Source organism: Rhyacophila brunnea, unplaced genomic scaffold (assembly GCF_057557595.1).
Source record: "Rhyacophila brunnea isolate RB1 unplaced genomic scaffold, BYU_Rbru_1.0 scaffold_13, whole genome shotgun sequence".
NCBI lineage: Eukaryota > Metazoa > Arthropoda > Insecta > Trichoptera > Rhyacophilidae > Rhyacophila > Rhyacophila brunnea.
This window is the reverse complement of record NW_028232785.1, coordinates 39839919-39855467: the sequence shown is the minus strand read 5'-3', so window position 1 is coordinate 39855467 and position 15549 is coordinate 39839919. Positions and strand designations below refer to the sequence as shown.

The 15549-nt window shown below is 33.8% G+C and overlaps 3 protein-coding genes across 3 annotated transcripts in view; 2 read left to right on the top strand and 1 right to left on the bottom strand.

Annotated features, from left to right (window-relative positions):
* LOC147077500 (uncharacterized) overlaps positions 1-2720 on the bottom strand; it is a 197535-nt gene extending 194815 nt beyond the window's left edge. Inside the window, exon 1 of the mRNA XM_085941708.1 lies at positions 2323-2720. Within this exon, the coding sequence (XP_085797834.1) occupies positions 2323-2463 (141 nt within the window). The 5' untranslated portion in view covers positions 2464-2720. The remainder of the gene's footprint in view (positions 1-2322) is intronic.
* The window catches only part of LOC147077495 (uncharacterized), a 394824-nt gene that overhangs the window by 209170 nt on the left and 170105 nt on the right, over positions 1-15549 (top strand). The window lies entirely within an intron of this gene.
* LOC147077499 (uncharacterized) lies at positions 2990-14289 on the top strand. Its single transcript, XM_085941514.1, has 4 exons — positions 2990-3193; positions 3497-3646; positions 7285-7464; positions 11518-14289. The coding sequence occupies exons 1-3, from the start codon at positions 3047-3049 to the stop codon at positions 7333-7335; spliced, it is 348 nt and encodes a 115-aa protein (XP_085797640.1). The 5' UTR covers positions 2990-3046; the 3' UTR covers positions 7336-7464; positions 11518-14289.

Sequence of the window (15549 nt, the reverse complement as noted above, 5' to 3'; positions counted from 1 at the left end):
CAGGCATTTTTGTTGGTGATAATGAAATAGTTTATTACTGTAGTACTCAGATGAGGCATTCTCTCACTACAGTGGTCTCAAGCATTGTAAAGCGATCAAAATCAGAGGTTCGCGGAGCGGCTTCCTGAGGCTTGATGGGGTAAGTACGACGCGAATGTCATTTGAGTACGACACGAGTTGCGTCGTTTGCGCATCGATTGGCAAATACCGCTGGTAAAAATGATAATAAAAACTGTAGAAAATACGCATAGCTATGTCGTCACTAATATTTAGTAGTGTATAAGTACTTAAGTATATTTATTTTTATCAGTTCTTTGTATTGTTTTATTAAATATTATAAATTAATATTATTTTTATTTAATTTAATTATTATTAAAACATTCGCGTGCCATATGTCATCACTGCTATAGAATAATGATTGGTCAGCAGTGGGAGGAGCAGGAAAGGTAAGACCACTCGTTGTCGGAAAGTTTCCGAATGCTTAGACTTGTACTTGAGTCGGCGTTGCGCGGAGTGATCGATCGATTAAAACCGACTGTGGTACTGGGTGGTGCAAATTGGTATATAATCTTTGTTTTTACTTCGATTTTTGGAGTCCCGAACATACTTCAATTTAAATCAAGCACAATCTTAAAAAGCTTGACATAATCATAATTATAAATAGATACTTATATCATTTTATAAAACGCGTTTTCTATCCGAAACCGTGTTCTTTCAGATCTTCAATTCCATCGTGTACAAATTAATTATTGTAATGTCCTTTAACACTTTATATAAACCTACTCGATATATGTGAGAACGTGACTATAGTGTGGTACTTTTATATATATTTATGAAAATCCAGAATGTGTTTCTCGTTGACCTCATGTATGCCCATCCCTAATCTATTGTCTGCTTGTTTGCAGCTGTCTTGAAAATGGGATTGGTTTGATTTTGATAGATGAGGTACATCATAATTACTACACTAACATTAACACATCTTCCACAAACGTAACGTATAGCTTAACGCTACATAAGACATTTTTTGGAAATCGATGTTACCACCGTTTTTTGCATGATGAAATAATTTGACTTTGATAACTCGTCTCTGTTCTGGCAGAACACACTAACTGGAGAATACTAGTTTTGAGTAATTTGACTTTGAAGTTGTTAAAATGTTTGAAATGGTCTATCATGTGAGTTTATTAAGAAGGTTTTAGTTTAAGGAATTAGTGTCTTCTACTAGAACAGTGACGAACTGACGAATAACAGGAATGTATATTTATAAAAAAAACACATATAGGTTATAAATTTGATTTGTGATTTATCTAGAATTCAATACGAAACGAGAAAGACCTTATAATTTTGTTGTTTTGCAGGCAATCTGGGATCTAATTTTGACAGCTCAACAGTGGGATCACTCATTTGAGAAATGCTTGTACATAAAGAAATGCTCAGGCTTTGTATCTTAAGATGACGCTGATACTGTTCACAATATTATGTATGGATGAAATATCGAAAGTAATTTTAAAGTAAGCACACGTATAAACTGTTCATTGAAATTAGATCATTCAAAATATTCTGCGGAATGACGAAACCACAGACTTACTTTGTCGCCATGCCAGCATGTGACGTGAGCATTATGTCATCGCAGCATTATTCTGCTACCTACAAACAATAATGTTATGACAAAAGTACTTTCTGAAATAATCGGTCGATCGGTCATCATCAGTGACAGACATCAAATTCAAATACTGTAGGTCAATGAACCCACTCATACTAAACCAGATAAATAGCTGAGTGAAATAGTTGTACGAAGCGTGTATAACCGAGACGAGGATAATATGTAGGTACCTTTGGAAATTTAGTCACAAAGCTGTGATAGGATACATAGATAATGGAAGAAAATATCGCATTATATACAATTACCTGCTGTACTGGTCCGTTATCTGAATGCGAACATCCAGGTGTTGGATCTTCATCATGGAATGTGTGTTTTGCGTCTGCAACGAACTCTCGTTTAACGTCAACCAGCTGGAGGTCAATCTCGGGATTAATTTCAGCGAGAAGCGTTGCCGGGTTCTGAAAGAAACGTTATACATTTTTGTAATCATATAAAAAAACAATTTTGAACTCGCGTACCTATTTTATAACAATACTTACTTATATAATTGAGGTAGGTAGCTGTCTATATGTAGGTAGGTATGTCAAAAGATTTTTGAAAGAAAGTTTGACATCCTCGTATGTTCTTAAACAAATTGTAAAAAAACAAACTTACCGTAGGTATTCTGATAAAATAATTATAAAAAATCACAGGAAAGGACTTAATAAATAAAAACTAACCTCAAAATCGCAACTGAAATCGTCTGTGTTCTCCTGCTTTATATAGGTGCGCGTGTCAGTGCTGTTTTGATGGCTAGTTGTTACATCAAACTTGTCTTCAGTACCAGATTGGTCTCTATCACATTTTCGCTTAACTTCCATGTTTGCGTATCAACAATCGTATGCAATGTGCTAGAGACAACTTGACAACTTTCTGTTCTGTTGTAGTATTATATAAGTGTTGCCGAAATGCAGTCAATACTATTCCGCGTTGCAAATATCTGATAAACACGAATGTACCTATTGAATTTTGTCGGTATTATGATACAGATGCTAATGTCAAGAACACCGACTAAGCGTAGAACTTTTATCGAAACTAAAACCTATGTCCTGTCGCTGGTGACTAATAAATAGAGAGTGGAGCCGTCACGAAAAAGATGTCGTCAATGTTGACATTATAGGAGAAAAAAACCCAATTTGATTTATTTGTTATTTCATACCGAGATGCGCTGTTCTCGTTATGATTGAGGAAATGCTGATGATCATATTCGTACCATTGTTTTGTTTAGACAACAAAACATACATAGGTATTATTAAATTGTGTCAACGTGTCAAGTGTGTACTATTATTATAGGTAGTTTTCACAGATATACTTTTCAGTATTGCGGCAACACTATTCCAACATTACGTTGAAAGGATCCTGTCTGTCATGTAACACGTTGCTTCTAGAATATATACCCTTAACATGGATGTAAAGCAAGAATGTGATGGAGCACACTCCGATATAGAAGGCAAGCTTTTGTTTGACATGCTGACAAGCCATCCAAACAACCCGGACCCTCGTACTCATGTAACACAAAAGAATGCGGACGTTTCGAGTTGCAATTTCGAGGTAAGTTTGTGGATAATGATATCTTTTACAAACACTTTAGATTGGCAATAACAGCGATACGTGTAGTATAATAAAATGTTTCTTTTTACAAACAGTGAAGGAACTTGCGATGATATTAAACTATGTTTCAAAAAATTACATGTTTATACAATTTGACAGCTATGGTACATCTGTGATATTATAGGTTAGGTTAGGTTATCTTCTATTCCATGTTAAATATAATTATTTTACATTTTATATGAATGTTACGTGAACTGAAACGGGTTTTACCGTGTATAAAAATATTAAAATTGCTTCTTTCAGTGCCTAATGGCTGATCTCTCCAATATAAAATCTGAGACAGATGATCAACAAGCCGTCGTCAAGCGCGAGATTATTGAAGATGTTTCACACCCAATATATGATGATGAATACCCTCATTCGGGTTGTTCGCATTCAGATTACAGACCAATTGTAAGTAGACATAATGTTTGCTGTCTTATGTAGAAGGTTGGAATTTGAAAATGCATCTTTGAAACTCATTTCACCATTATTAATTTGCTCCAACTTGCTTCATTTGTTGGTTTTTGCTCACACTAATAATATGTTAATACAATATATGTGTAGTTTTGTACATCTTTCGTTAAGGGGGGACATGCTCGGCGTAGGTCAAAATTGAGCTTTTATTGCATTTTCAAACCATGATCCTAAACATTCCTTAAACGTTGTAGATAATCTATTTATATAATTTTGAAGCCTTATTATCATTAATATTTATTTTTAAACACTTGATGACTGCATAAAGTATTTTTATTACTTAAAATAGTATTCTTTTAAACCTCTCGCTCTAATTTTTTAGAATAGTCATATTTCGGTACATGAATGTGCAGTGATGGTAAGATTTTTTACATTTATTAATTTTTAAACGCATTTATAAAACCATTTGTATAATTTATGACGAGATGATTTTAGTAAAATATTCACGATAAAAAAATATATTGATAATCTCTGTGATCTCAAATTTTACAAGAATTACGTATTTTACTATTCAAAAAATCGGCAAGATTAACACATTTCAAGATAATTCTAAAGATAACAATTATAAGCTATGTCTTTGACCATTCAAGAGTGATAAACATCCTATGAATATTGATTGCTTTATAATAATTATTGACCTAAGAATAAGGTAGTGTTTTTTTGAAATATGCCATTTCTTTTGGTATTCCCCAGTGGATAAGCTACAACATACGGCCGTAGCCATAAATTGACAAACTATAATTAAAGTAGGGAGTAAAATGATGTTAACGCGCGTGTTTGAACATGTACCTAACCGATTTAAAAAAAAAAAAAAAAAAAACAGGACATGTTCAAACACGCGCGTTAATTTCATTTTACTCCCTGCTTCAATTATAGTTTTAGTGTCAATTTATGGCTACGGCCGTATGTTGTAGCTTAACAACTGAGGAATGCCAAAAGAAATGGCGTATTTCAAAAAAACACTACCTTATTCTTAGGTCAATAATTATTATAAAACAATCATTATTCATAGGATGTTTATCACTCTTGAATGGTCAAAGACATAGCTTTTAATTATTATCTTTAGAATTATCTTCAAATATGTTAATCTTGCTGCTTTTTTGAATAATAAAATACCTAATTCTTGTAAAATTTGAGATCACAGAGATTATCAATATATTTTTTTATCGTGAATATTTTACAAAAATTATCTTGTCATAAATTATAAAAATGGTTTTATAAATGCGTTTAAAAATTAATAAATGTAAAAAATCTTAACACCACTGCACATTCATGTACCGAAATATGACTATATTCGAAAACATTAGAGCGAGAGGTTTAAAAGAATATTATTTTATGTAATAAAATTTTTTTATGCAGTCATCAAATGTTTAAAATAAGTATAAAGGATAATAAGGCTTTAAAATTATATAAATAGATTATCTATAACGTTTAAGGAATGTCCAGGATCATGGTTTGAAAATACAATAAAAACTCAATTTTGACCTACGCTGAGCATGTGGGCCGTTAAATCATGAGTATTATGATAATTTATACATCATAATCATTTGAATGTAAAGCAATTTTTTATGTGAATAGGTACGAGTATCTAGAATTGCGATCCACTGTACGTTAAATTAATCTCCCGCGAGTGCCTTTCAAGTCATGCAAGGTAAAATGTGTAAAAAAAAAAATAACGTTTGTTCTATTGTTTATGTTACGCCGAATGTGCGAAATTGACGATTACATGAAATGGGCAAATTTTTGGTTAATTCATGTAATAATCAAGCCTGTTGCCTTACTCATGAATTAGGTCAATTATCTGCCGAGTACGTGAATCCGCCAGGGTATAGAATTCTTAAACTGTCAACATGACAGTAGAAAAAGTAAATTTATTACGGATGTTTTTATTAGTTATAATTGGACATAATATAGTATTATTATTCTTAGGTTAGGTTAGTTTAGTTGAGATAAGCTTTTGTAATTCTGAATTCAACTGAATGTTCATTTTGAGGTAAGCTAACAAGTGTCAACAAACTATCACAAACATACAATCGACCATTGCAGGATTGATACCCAAGCACGAATCAAATCGCGAAAACACCTTTTAATGACATTCTTCCGTTATCATAATATTATAGTTCTAGATTTTTTTTGCACATAGTAAATCGATATGAACGTCATTGTAGTTATTGTTTGGTATATCTTTATATTACAATCAATGACATTTGACATATTTGGTTAGTTTGATGCGCGAGCGCTTTGTTTGGAGCGCGGTCATCCATTTTGACCATAGATAATATACGTAAATTTTGACCAATGCATGAGCATTTGACACATTTAGTTTAGTTGCAAAAAACACCACCGTAGCGCTACTATCTAATGTGTCCAATGCATGAACTAGGCAGAATAATTACTGCCAAATTAACGCACTTGGCAGATATTTTGTCTAATTCATTAATAAGGCAACGGGCTTGCATTTTTCATGATTTAGGCAAATTTTTTCCCATTTCAAGTAATAGTCAATTTCGCACATTCGGCGTAACATTTATAAAAAAAAATTGCCTACAGCAAAGAGGAGGTTTATCGCACGCATCCCGACGCGTAAGCTGCTCGGCCATCGTTACATTATTAATGTGATCATATGTTATTTTATCCAGAAATATCAGGAATAAACATAGCATAGTTGCAGAGTGAACATATTTTATTCAGTTATCAGTCAATTATGTTATCCAATCTTTGAATTTGCATTCAAAACTATATTAATTTTGTACAAAATAAATTACACATATTGTACCAAGACTTGTACCACAATAATTGTATCATATTATTCTATTTTATGTATTTCCTTTTCCATTTGACATGTTTCATAAATTTTAACTTTTTACGGATTATTCTGTAACAATATTGAATTCGTATGTAATACCTTGGTTGGGGTAGAGTAGGTACTAATATCATTTTTTTCGTCATTTTTACTCTCATTTCTTTACTTAAGGCCATACATCAGTGAAACGGCAAATAATTTTCAACTATAGGCGCGACGAAATTTTGGACTCGTTGGCATTCGGAGAATGAACCTCGAGGTGTGAAAACCTCAATTTGTTTCGTAATGGCGACGGAAGTATTAATTCTTAAATCGTGTAAAGATGACTAAAAACGTTACCTATATACTTGAAAAAGAAAACAATTCAATGAATATGTTATTGTTATTGTTACTAATAGAACAATAAACAGAACATTAAATGGACGCATCTTGGATTTATATGACAAAAACTATTTCGTTCGCCATTCGTCATTTGCACCCGCGACCCCGCAATCCGCGCATCGCCTAGCCACGATCTTTGTAGACCATGCCTAAACTGAGGTTTAACCGATTCATTGCTGGCCTACTAATTACTTATTAACTATCACATTTAAATATCATGTAAATTATATCTAATGGCCAACTAATGCAAACGCGCCAGTCGCGGTGTCAGCACTAAATGAGTTGATATCTGAAGATTCTGAAAACCGTAAACGTTAAAAAAAAATAACTCAAACGGAACAGTAGAAAACATAATTTAGAATTTATAATAACGATAATTTTGGCTTTCTAGGTTTCTACTAAAGAACTTTTCACAAGGCACCACGATACAGATAGGAAGTAACAATCCTCGCCTGTTGGAATCGAAGATCAAGTGATGCAGTATTCAGAAATGACGATAGACAAACAAAATATTAAAGAAGAAATCTTTAAAGCAAATACTCCGAAGGAACTTCGACTTATTCTGACAAGGGTAATATATTTCTCACGCATTTAATTTTCAGTATTTGCACAATTTTGGATGCGAAAGTGTCCTAAAAAGTCACAAATTGATTAACGCTAACATGATTGCTGATCAGCGACTTAGTAATCCTTAATTACATAAAATATAATATCCTCGCTATTATTTATATCTACAGGTAGCGTATTTAAGTTTTAAAATTAATCGACATATGTATCTAACGTGTACCTTTAGATAGTCGACAGTGCATAACATTTCAAAATGATTTGTGGTATCTGGCCACCGTGGAGTTCTTGACAAAGTGCTTTCTGTACGTCCGGCTTTGCGCCACTTTTTCGAACACTGCTGGCCGTATACTACAAATAGCACTAACAATGTTGGTTTCCAAGGCGCCAATTATGTATGGCTTATCAGCGTCACCTAGCCACTCAGAAAATATTTTATATTTGTCAAATCGCACGACTTTGGAAACAAATTGACAGATTCATATCACAAATAAACCTAATTCAATAAGTCGGTGCTTGCGGTCGTAGGTATCCTGATACGTGGTTTCATCCTGTTGACACCACATCATATCCGGATCAATGCCATCCATATATGTAACAGCAACAAATAATATTCATCAAGGGCCAGTGCCTTATGATCTTTATTGACCGTAACGCGAGCTCCCGCTTCTTTTTTAATAAATAAGGTTCGATGATTCCACCAGCATGTAAACCGCACATGCTAGTGCATTATTTTTATGTAAAGAAATCTGCAGGGTCTCTTCCAGATTGGACCCCATATGCGCCAATTTTGTTTATTTATATCTTTTTATCGCTGTTCGTTCGTCGCCCTATTCATGATATGCCGGTCTAAATACTGATCATAAGTGTCAAAAAGGATGAGCACTACTACAGGTCGGTTTGACGATTAACCCTTTCGTAAGTTCTATCTAAGCAAAAAAAAACTCTTTTTTTCCGTTGTAGAAATTTGAAAACAGAGAGGTAATGGTATTTCATGCGAATCGAGTTGAAATATCACGAAATCGGTTATTTAATGTAGTACATAATTATAATATTTCACCTACCATGAAATACAAAATTTCGATTGTCTTTTTCATATTCAACGAGTGTAGTTATGTGCAGTGGATGAAAATTCATCTCTCAAGTAAGATATTCTTTGTCCACTTCTCCTTGCATGTAGCGTGTATTTTTAGTAAGGATAAGTGATTGCAGCCCTCACCCTACTATACTTTAGATTATACAATCAAAAGTTTATGGAAAACCTGAAACAGCTATTCATTAATTAACGACAAATAATTAAAAGGCGAAAGCGGGATGTGCCGCAAGAGTGGGCAAGCCAAACGTTATTTATTTAATGTACAAATTAATTATAGTGATTTAATAATAATATTCCAAATTCACGAAATATTGAAATCAACCGTAGAAGTTTTCACTGGATATAGTAATTTTGAGTTTCGTTGACTAATAGTCATTCCCACACCCTACAACACTTTCTCCAATATGGAGTAGTATCTTGTAGTGAGTGTTTACTCAAACTCACGTTCAGTATAACGATATTTATTGTTAATGGCACTTTTATTTCATGGTCAAGGTCACATATAATTTATATATTGCATAATATAGTTCTTTGAAAAACTGTAAAAAAAATATATATGGCTTATATTTATAATTATAGGAACTAATTCGTAGAATTTTATTGAGTATTAAAGTTAAAATTTATTTATTTAATTTTTATAAACTTATAAAAGTCTTAATAATGTCTATAGTTTATTTATAGAAATATTTATATAATTTTTCTTATTGTCTTTTGTTCGAGGAACTCAGTTTTATAATCAAAGTTATAAAATATTTATTTATTAATTTATTTATTTATAAAACTTAAATTTTACACCTTATTAAAATTAATGGAAACGATTTATATAATTATTTATAATGTCAAGATTTACACTAGGCGGCTTAGAGGTATGAGTCGCTTATTAGAAAGTTGGAGAACCGCACACGTAATTAGGATGTACTCGCGGCGGAACGGCTGATCGAAGTACTTAGGAACTTATTCGCGATCATTAATATTGGTGAGTCATCGGAGTATGACTAATAATTATTATCGCTAGGTAAACTTGTTAGTGGTTTACTTGCAGATGTGTGAGTGCTTCTGTTTACGTAGACTTTTACGAAAAGTGCGAAGCTTGCATTGAAGAGATCCCGCGCGTGTTTCTGAGAATGTCACTTGTACGGAACTGAATTCTATAGAAATTCTGGCTCTTTTGATAGGCGCGCGGAGGGACTTTGGGAAAGAATGGCTTAAAGAGGGACAATCCTCCTATCTCTCTCTACAGAAAGGAAAACTGTGGTTTTTTGTACAAATGATAATTTTTTGGTTTGAACGATAGGTCAATATAATATGAAGGCTGATGGTTTGCAGATATACTGTAAATCTCACGTATGTTTCCCTTATTACTTATAGCGGTTCTAAGAAGAACTAGGAAAAACGCTAGGAGTATACTCGCGGATGGGGATTAGTACTTGTACAGAAATTTACCCAAAAAGGTATATGAAAGATAGAATTAGTTATTAGCTAATGAACCAGCTACTTCAGAGAAAGCTCGGGTAATCAGGAGTAAGAAATTTTGATACTTTACCATTCCCTACAATACCTCTACGTGACATCTAGCTATGTACGAGAGCCAATCAGGTTTGACCAGAAAAAAGAAGAGATACGCTGCGCGGATTAAAGTTTAACCTCTCAAATAGTTACATCTTGAATAAGAGAAATTAATAGTTTACGTACATGATGATCCCTTAGCCCATTGACTGGAAATCGTTAGAAATTATAAATAATTGATTTTAATTTGAACGATTATGCAGTTTTTAATAATAAAGCAAGATTCATTTTCAGACAAACAACTTTTGTGCATATCATGGTAAACTCACATTGCATTATTTATTAATTTGCGATTTTATTGATTGATTGAATTATTTTAATAATATTTTGCTAAATTAGCTTTCTGTTGAAATTTGATTGACTCACATAAATCTCTTGTTTTGTAATTTCAACAATATTATGGTGCAAGTTACATTGTAGTTATAAATTAATGGTTTCCTGCCAAGAGTCACGTTGGATGGTAAGGTATTGACCCCTACATATCTAAGTTTATGTAAATCAATTATGGCATCACAAATTTTGATTAATTCTGTTTTAGCATTACGGTTTTATCTCGCTCACTCGTATGGAGTTAATCTATGGAAAATTGCCCACCTAGTGTGTGTTCTTTTCACTCACTGCACCTTATACTTCAAACAAAACGTGTGTAAAAAATTGGCCCGAGCGTTCGCTCTGTCTGACATACGGAGTTATATAGCAATTATAAGAAATAGAGCTTGCACTATAATATTAAATTTACGTCAACTTGCATAATGATAAAATATGCTGCTTTTTGCCTGATTCTATATAACAACGACGTATTCTGATATGTCATTTTGATCATAATATAATGGCAATTATAAAATGATTATTAATTTAATCGAATCTATACATTGAGTAATGGCATATTAAATTTGCTCGGCGATCTTATGTTAATAATACAATTAAACATTTAAATTCATATAAATTCGTTATGCATACGAGTAATACCTATAAATTAATTTAATTTATCCTATATACTACATCTATAATACTAACGTAACATTTATTCGTGACTCTTTGCATCCACAGCCCATCCTGAGTAGTTGTTAAACCGGTCAGTATGAACTGCGGGACTTACACCTTAGTTCTTACTTTGGTTTTGTAATGGGTGGTTAACGTCATTTTAAATAGCGACATGATTGATTATATGGCTGAAAAATTCAGTTATGTCGGCAAAATTTCACCTCCACGAACTCCAACTGAAGGCCAGTGCTCTAATGTTGGTGCGACAGGCCTATGCACACTCTCCAACGACACTATTGCCATTTTACTCTCGCTTCTTTATTTAATTATGTCTGCAGATGCTGAAAAGCGAAGTGAAAAAAAAACAAATAGAATATTATAACACATCATTGATAATATTGATTTTTTTTCTAGGTTTCTACCAAGGCATTTTTCACAAAGCATCACGATACAGGCGACAGTAAACAATCGTCAGATGATGGAATCCAGGATAGAATGATGCAGTATTCAGAAGTCACGATAGATGAGAAAGATATTAAAAAAGAAATCTTAGAACAAGATACGCCGAAGGAACTTCGCCTTATACTAAGAAAAGTCATCCATTTCTCACGTAATTTAATTTGCTGCATTTGTAGCGCAGTTTTTGGTAGCAGAAGTGCTCTAAAAACTCACAAAATTGCTCACATGGACGTAATTGATGATCCAAATCAAGTCATTGTAATTTCTCAACATAGTAATATTATAGCAAATAAAAGTGCAAGTACTGGTGAAAAACCTTATGAATGCAATGTATGTTCATACAGATGCTCGCGACGTTATGTTCTTAAGATACATAAAATGACACATACTGGTGAAAAAGCTCATAAATGCAATGTATGTTCCTATAAATCCTCGACATCTAGTCAGCTTAAAACACATAAAAAGATACATACTGGTGAAAAACCTTATAAATGCAATGTATGTTCATATAGATGCTTGACATCTGGTCAACTTAAAAATCATAAAATGACACATGCCGGAAAAAAACCTTATAAATGCAATGAATGTTTATATAGATGCTCGCAACCCAGTAATCTCAAAAGACATAAAATGACACATACTAGTGAAAAACCTTATAAATGCAATGCATGTTCATATAGATGCTCGCAACTTGATTATCTCAAAAGACATAAAATTTCACATACTGGTGAAAAACCTTTTAAATGCAATGTATGTTCATATAGATCCTCGAGATCTGGTAATCTTAAAAATCATAATATGACACATACTGGTGAAAAACCTTATAAATGTAATGTATGTTCATATGAATCCTCGAGACTCGATGATCTTAAAAAACATGAAATGACACATACTGGTGAAAAACCTTATAAATGTAATATATGTTCATATGGGTCCTCGAGACTCATTCATCTTAAAAAACATAAAATGACACATACTGGTGAAAAACCCTATAAATGTAAAGTATGTTCATATGGGTCATCGAGACTCAGTGATCTTAATCAACATAACATGACACATACAAAACCTTATACATGCAATGTTTGTTCATATAGATGCTCGCGAATTAGTAGTCTGAAAGAACATAAAACGAGACATAGTGGTGAAAAACCTCATAAATAAAATGTGTATTTATATAAATCCTCGACATCTGGTAATCTTAAAAAACAAGAAATGACACATACTGGTGAAAAACTTCTGTTTGCCAAAGCTTGATTAAAAAATTAGCATTTACCAAATATATTAGACGGTGCAATCTCTTTGGCATTGACCTTTTTTGTTACCTTATTAAGTAGGTATTTTAAATATTGTAACAGTTTTACTTTCTTTTATAAAAAAAAGCCGTTACATCACCACAGGCGTTTTTGAGGAATGAGCGTAAATCAAAACATATTACTATTGAATCCACAGAGTTAGCGGCAATGGTACCTAACATGGGATTTTCACCACGAGCCATTTTGTTTATTTATAAATGAGTTGGATAGTGAAGGCCTCCGAATTCCTGACTAGCTTTGGTGCTGGAAGTGGGGGTCCATCAATGTGGAGGAACAGGCAGTCACAATATTAACGTCAATAAAACATAGTCACTATATTAAAGTTTAGTTTATTCAATTCCGAATTCACAGGATAGTGAAAAAAAGTCAATTTGTTTAAATATCGAACCCACATGAAAGGTTATAAAAGTTCAATTTATTAATATTCAGAAGTTCACAAAACATTAGGAAAAGTTCAATTTATGAATATTCCGAAATTCACAAACACATGAATCTCACACATTTATATTTTAAATAGTTCGGAAGGAAGTTTATATATAGTTCGCAGAATTATTTAGTACACGATTACACAATTGCACATCAAATGTCAAAGTACATTACAGTTCACAAAACGAAAATAATTAATACCGAAATTCACAATTATTCAAACGTATACATGGGGTCGCCACGAATAGACTTTAGAACCGATGCTCGAATGAAATAAAAGTTTGAAAAATTTCGGGGCCTCCGTTGAAGAACTGCTGTACGAAAACTTAACTTCGCGCTCAAAATGTTTAAGTACCAGGTAGGTATTTATCTCAAAATTTTTCGCGATCGCGCTAAGTCAGGCTTAGGTATTGTCATGTTATTTACACATGATACACTTTATTGATGATGGCAACACCCCGGCAAAGGATGACCTCAGTACGCATGCGCACTACGATAGTTTCAACGCAGTTCGTCTTAACTATTTCCGACGCTAAAGAAGAAAAGCGGCTTTTTAACATGAAGGCGAAGCGAAATTCAGTCCAGAAGAAGACCTCTCTCGAAGACCGCTCTTCCGAGCCTCGGACCGGGGCACATGGTTCTCAGTTCCTGACGTTTGGAGACGATTATTATGGTCAACCGAAGGACGTCCCTCTCAGGCCAGGAGATCGAAAAAAGCCCTTGGTCAAGAAAAATTTTAAGACGCACTCCTCGATTCCGTCCTGGAAGGAATCGAGGGCGGCGAAGAGCTAAGAGCATATTTGTATTTTGGTATTTATTGTTATTTCATTACGTTACGGTTTACCGAATTAGCCTTTTATTTGTGTTCTTAATTGTTTAAATCATACTACGCTAGGCGCTCGTAATTGATTTTAGTTACTATACACCTTTATACACTCTCGCCTGCTAGTAAATTTTATATCTTAATTATACTTATGTTAAAATTCTTTACACGCGTTTTATTTAAATTACTTTTATCATTGTCTCTATGCATTTCATAGAGTGGCGCTCAAAACCGAGATATTTATCATTGCATTTTTTTGTATTTTATATTACAGGAACCTACACAAATGAGTAAAGTAACCGGACAGGTAACTGAGGTTTAAGAGGTATTGTCAAACCACCCACAACCCTGTATTCCCCTAGTCTTATGCTCTGCTGCACTTCTATCCCATATCCACGCGCTCCATACCCAGGCGCACCTGCCTATATATTTCCCATTAAATTCGATCCACTCCTCTTTTCTCTACGTTACAATCTGATCAATTGTCACATTACCCTCCCACCTACCTTACCTTTTTCCTACATGACAGTATTTATAATTATTTTTCTCGCCCGAAACGGCTAGGTCCAACTTTAGGTATTTATCCCAAAGAAAGAAAAGGGGAGGTGAGTGGACCACGCTGCCCGTGTAACTTGCACAAATATATGATTTTGTATGGAGAAAGTCAGAGCGCCGTCCTGCGTGGACTCTACGCTAAGACGATAATAAAACTGGATAATGAATTTAAAAATCCTGGGTTTTTATCTAAAATTGCAGATTTCATCCCTTAGGATCCGCGTTTCGAGCATCACAATTTTGCATAACGGTTTCGTTATAAAATTCGCACTTTATTGCCCATTACGCGAGATTGCGGACTCGAAACCCTTTCAAAACATTTGTACTAGGTGGCGGCGGGTGGCGGTTTCTATAGGTTGGTATAGCATCTCGTTGCAAGCCTTTTTTGTAGTATGTCTCCATACTGCAATTGGCACTCGTGTAATGTATCGTTTTCTACTATTTCCATTAACCAAGCGAAAATTTCACCTACGGAGGTGTATGAGACATCAAAATGTTCGTCTTCAAAAACTCTAACATAGGTATGAGTATAGTAACCCCATACCTAAGTCTCGTTATGGATAAGCGGCGCGAGTTGCAAGCTCGTACCCGTAAGTGGGCCGGCCGCGCGCACCGTATAGGTACCGTAGCAATAAAAATTAAATTTATTAATAAACAAGACCTCCTAAGCTAAGTACATGTATGTGTCTTATGTCTAATTATCTTATCATTACTAAGTGAAAATTAATCTTAATCCTGAGCCTTATATGACTGGATATCTCGCAAACCTTTCTAGTTACGTGGGCTATGGAATAATTGAGTCCACCGCGATCCAGAGACGCTTACGTCATTACAAATTTCAATCTTATCGGATGCGTGTAACTCGAGTTA

What these genes read in the sequence shown, in the direction of transcription:
- LOC147077499 (XM_085941514.1), top strand. Translation starts at nt 3,047, where the DNA reads ATGGATGTAAAGCAAGAATGTGATGGAGCACACTCCGATATAGAAGGC. An exon ending in TTTCGAGTTGCAATTTCGAG is followed by an intron (nt 3,194 to 3,496) that starts GTAAGTTTGTGG and finishes TGCTTCTTTCAG; the next exon opens with TGCCTAATGGCTGATCTCTC. An exon ending in ATTCAGATTACAGACCAATT is followed by an intron (nt 3,647 to 7,284) that starts GTAAGTAGACAT and finishes TTGGCTTTCTAG; the next exon opens with GTTTCTACTAAAGAACTTTT.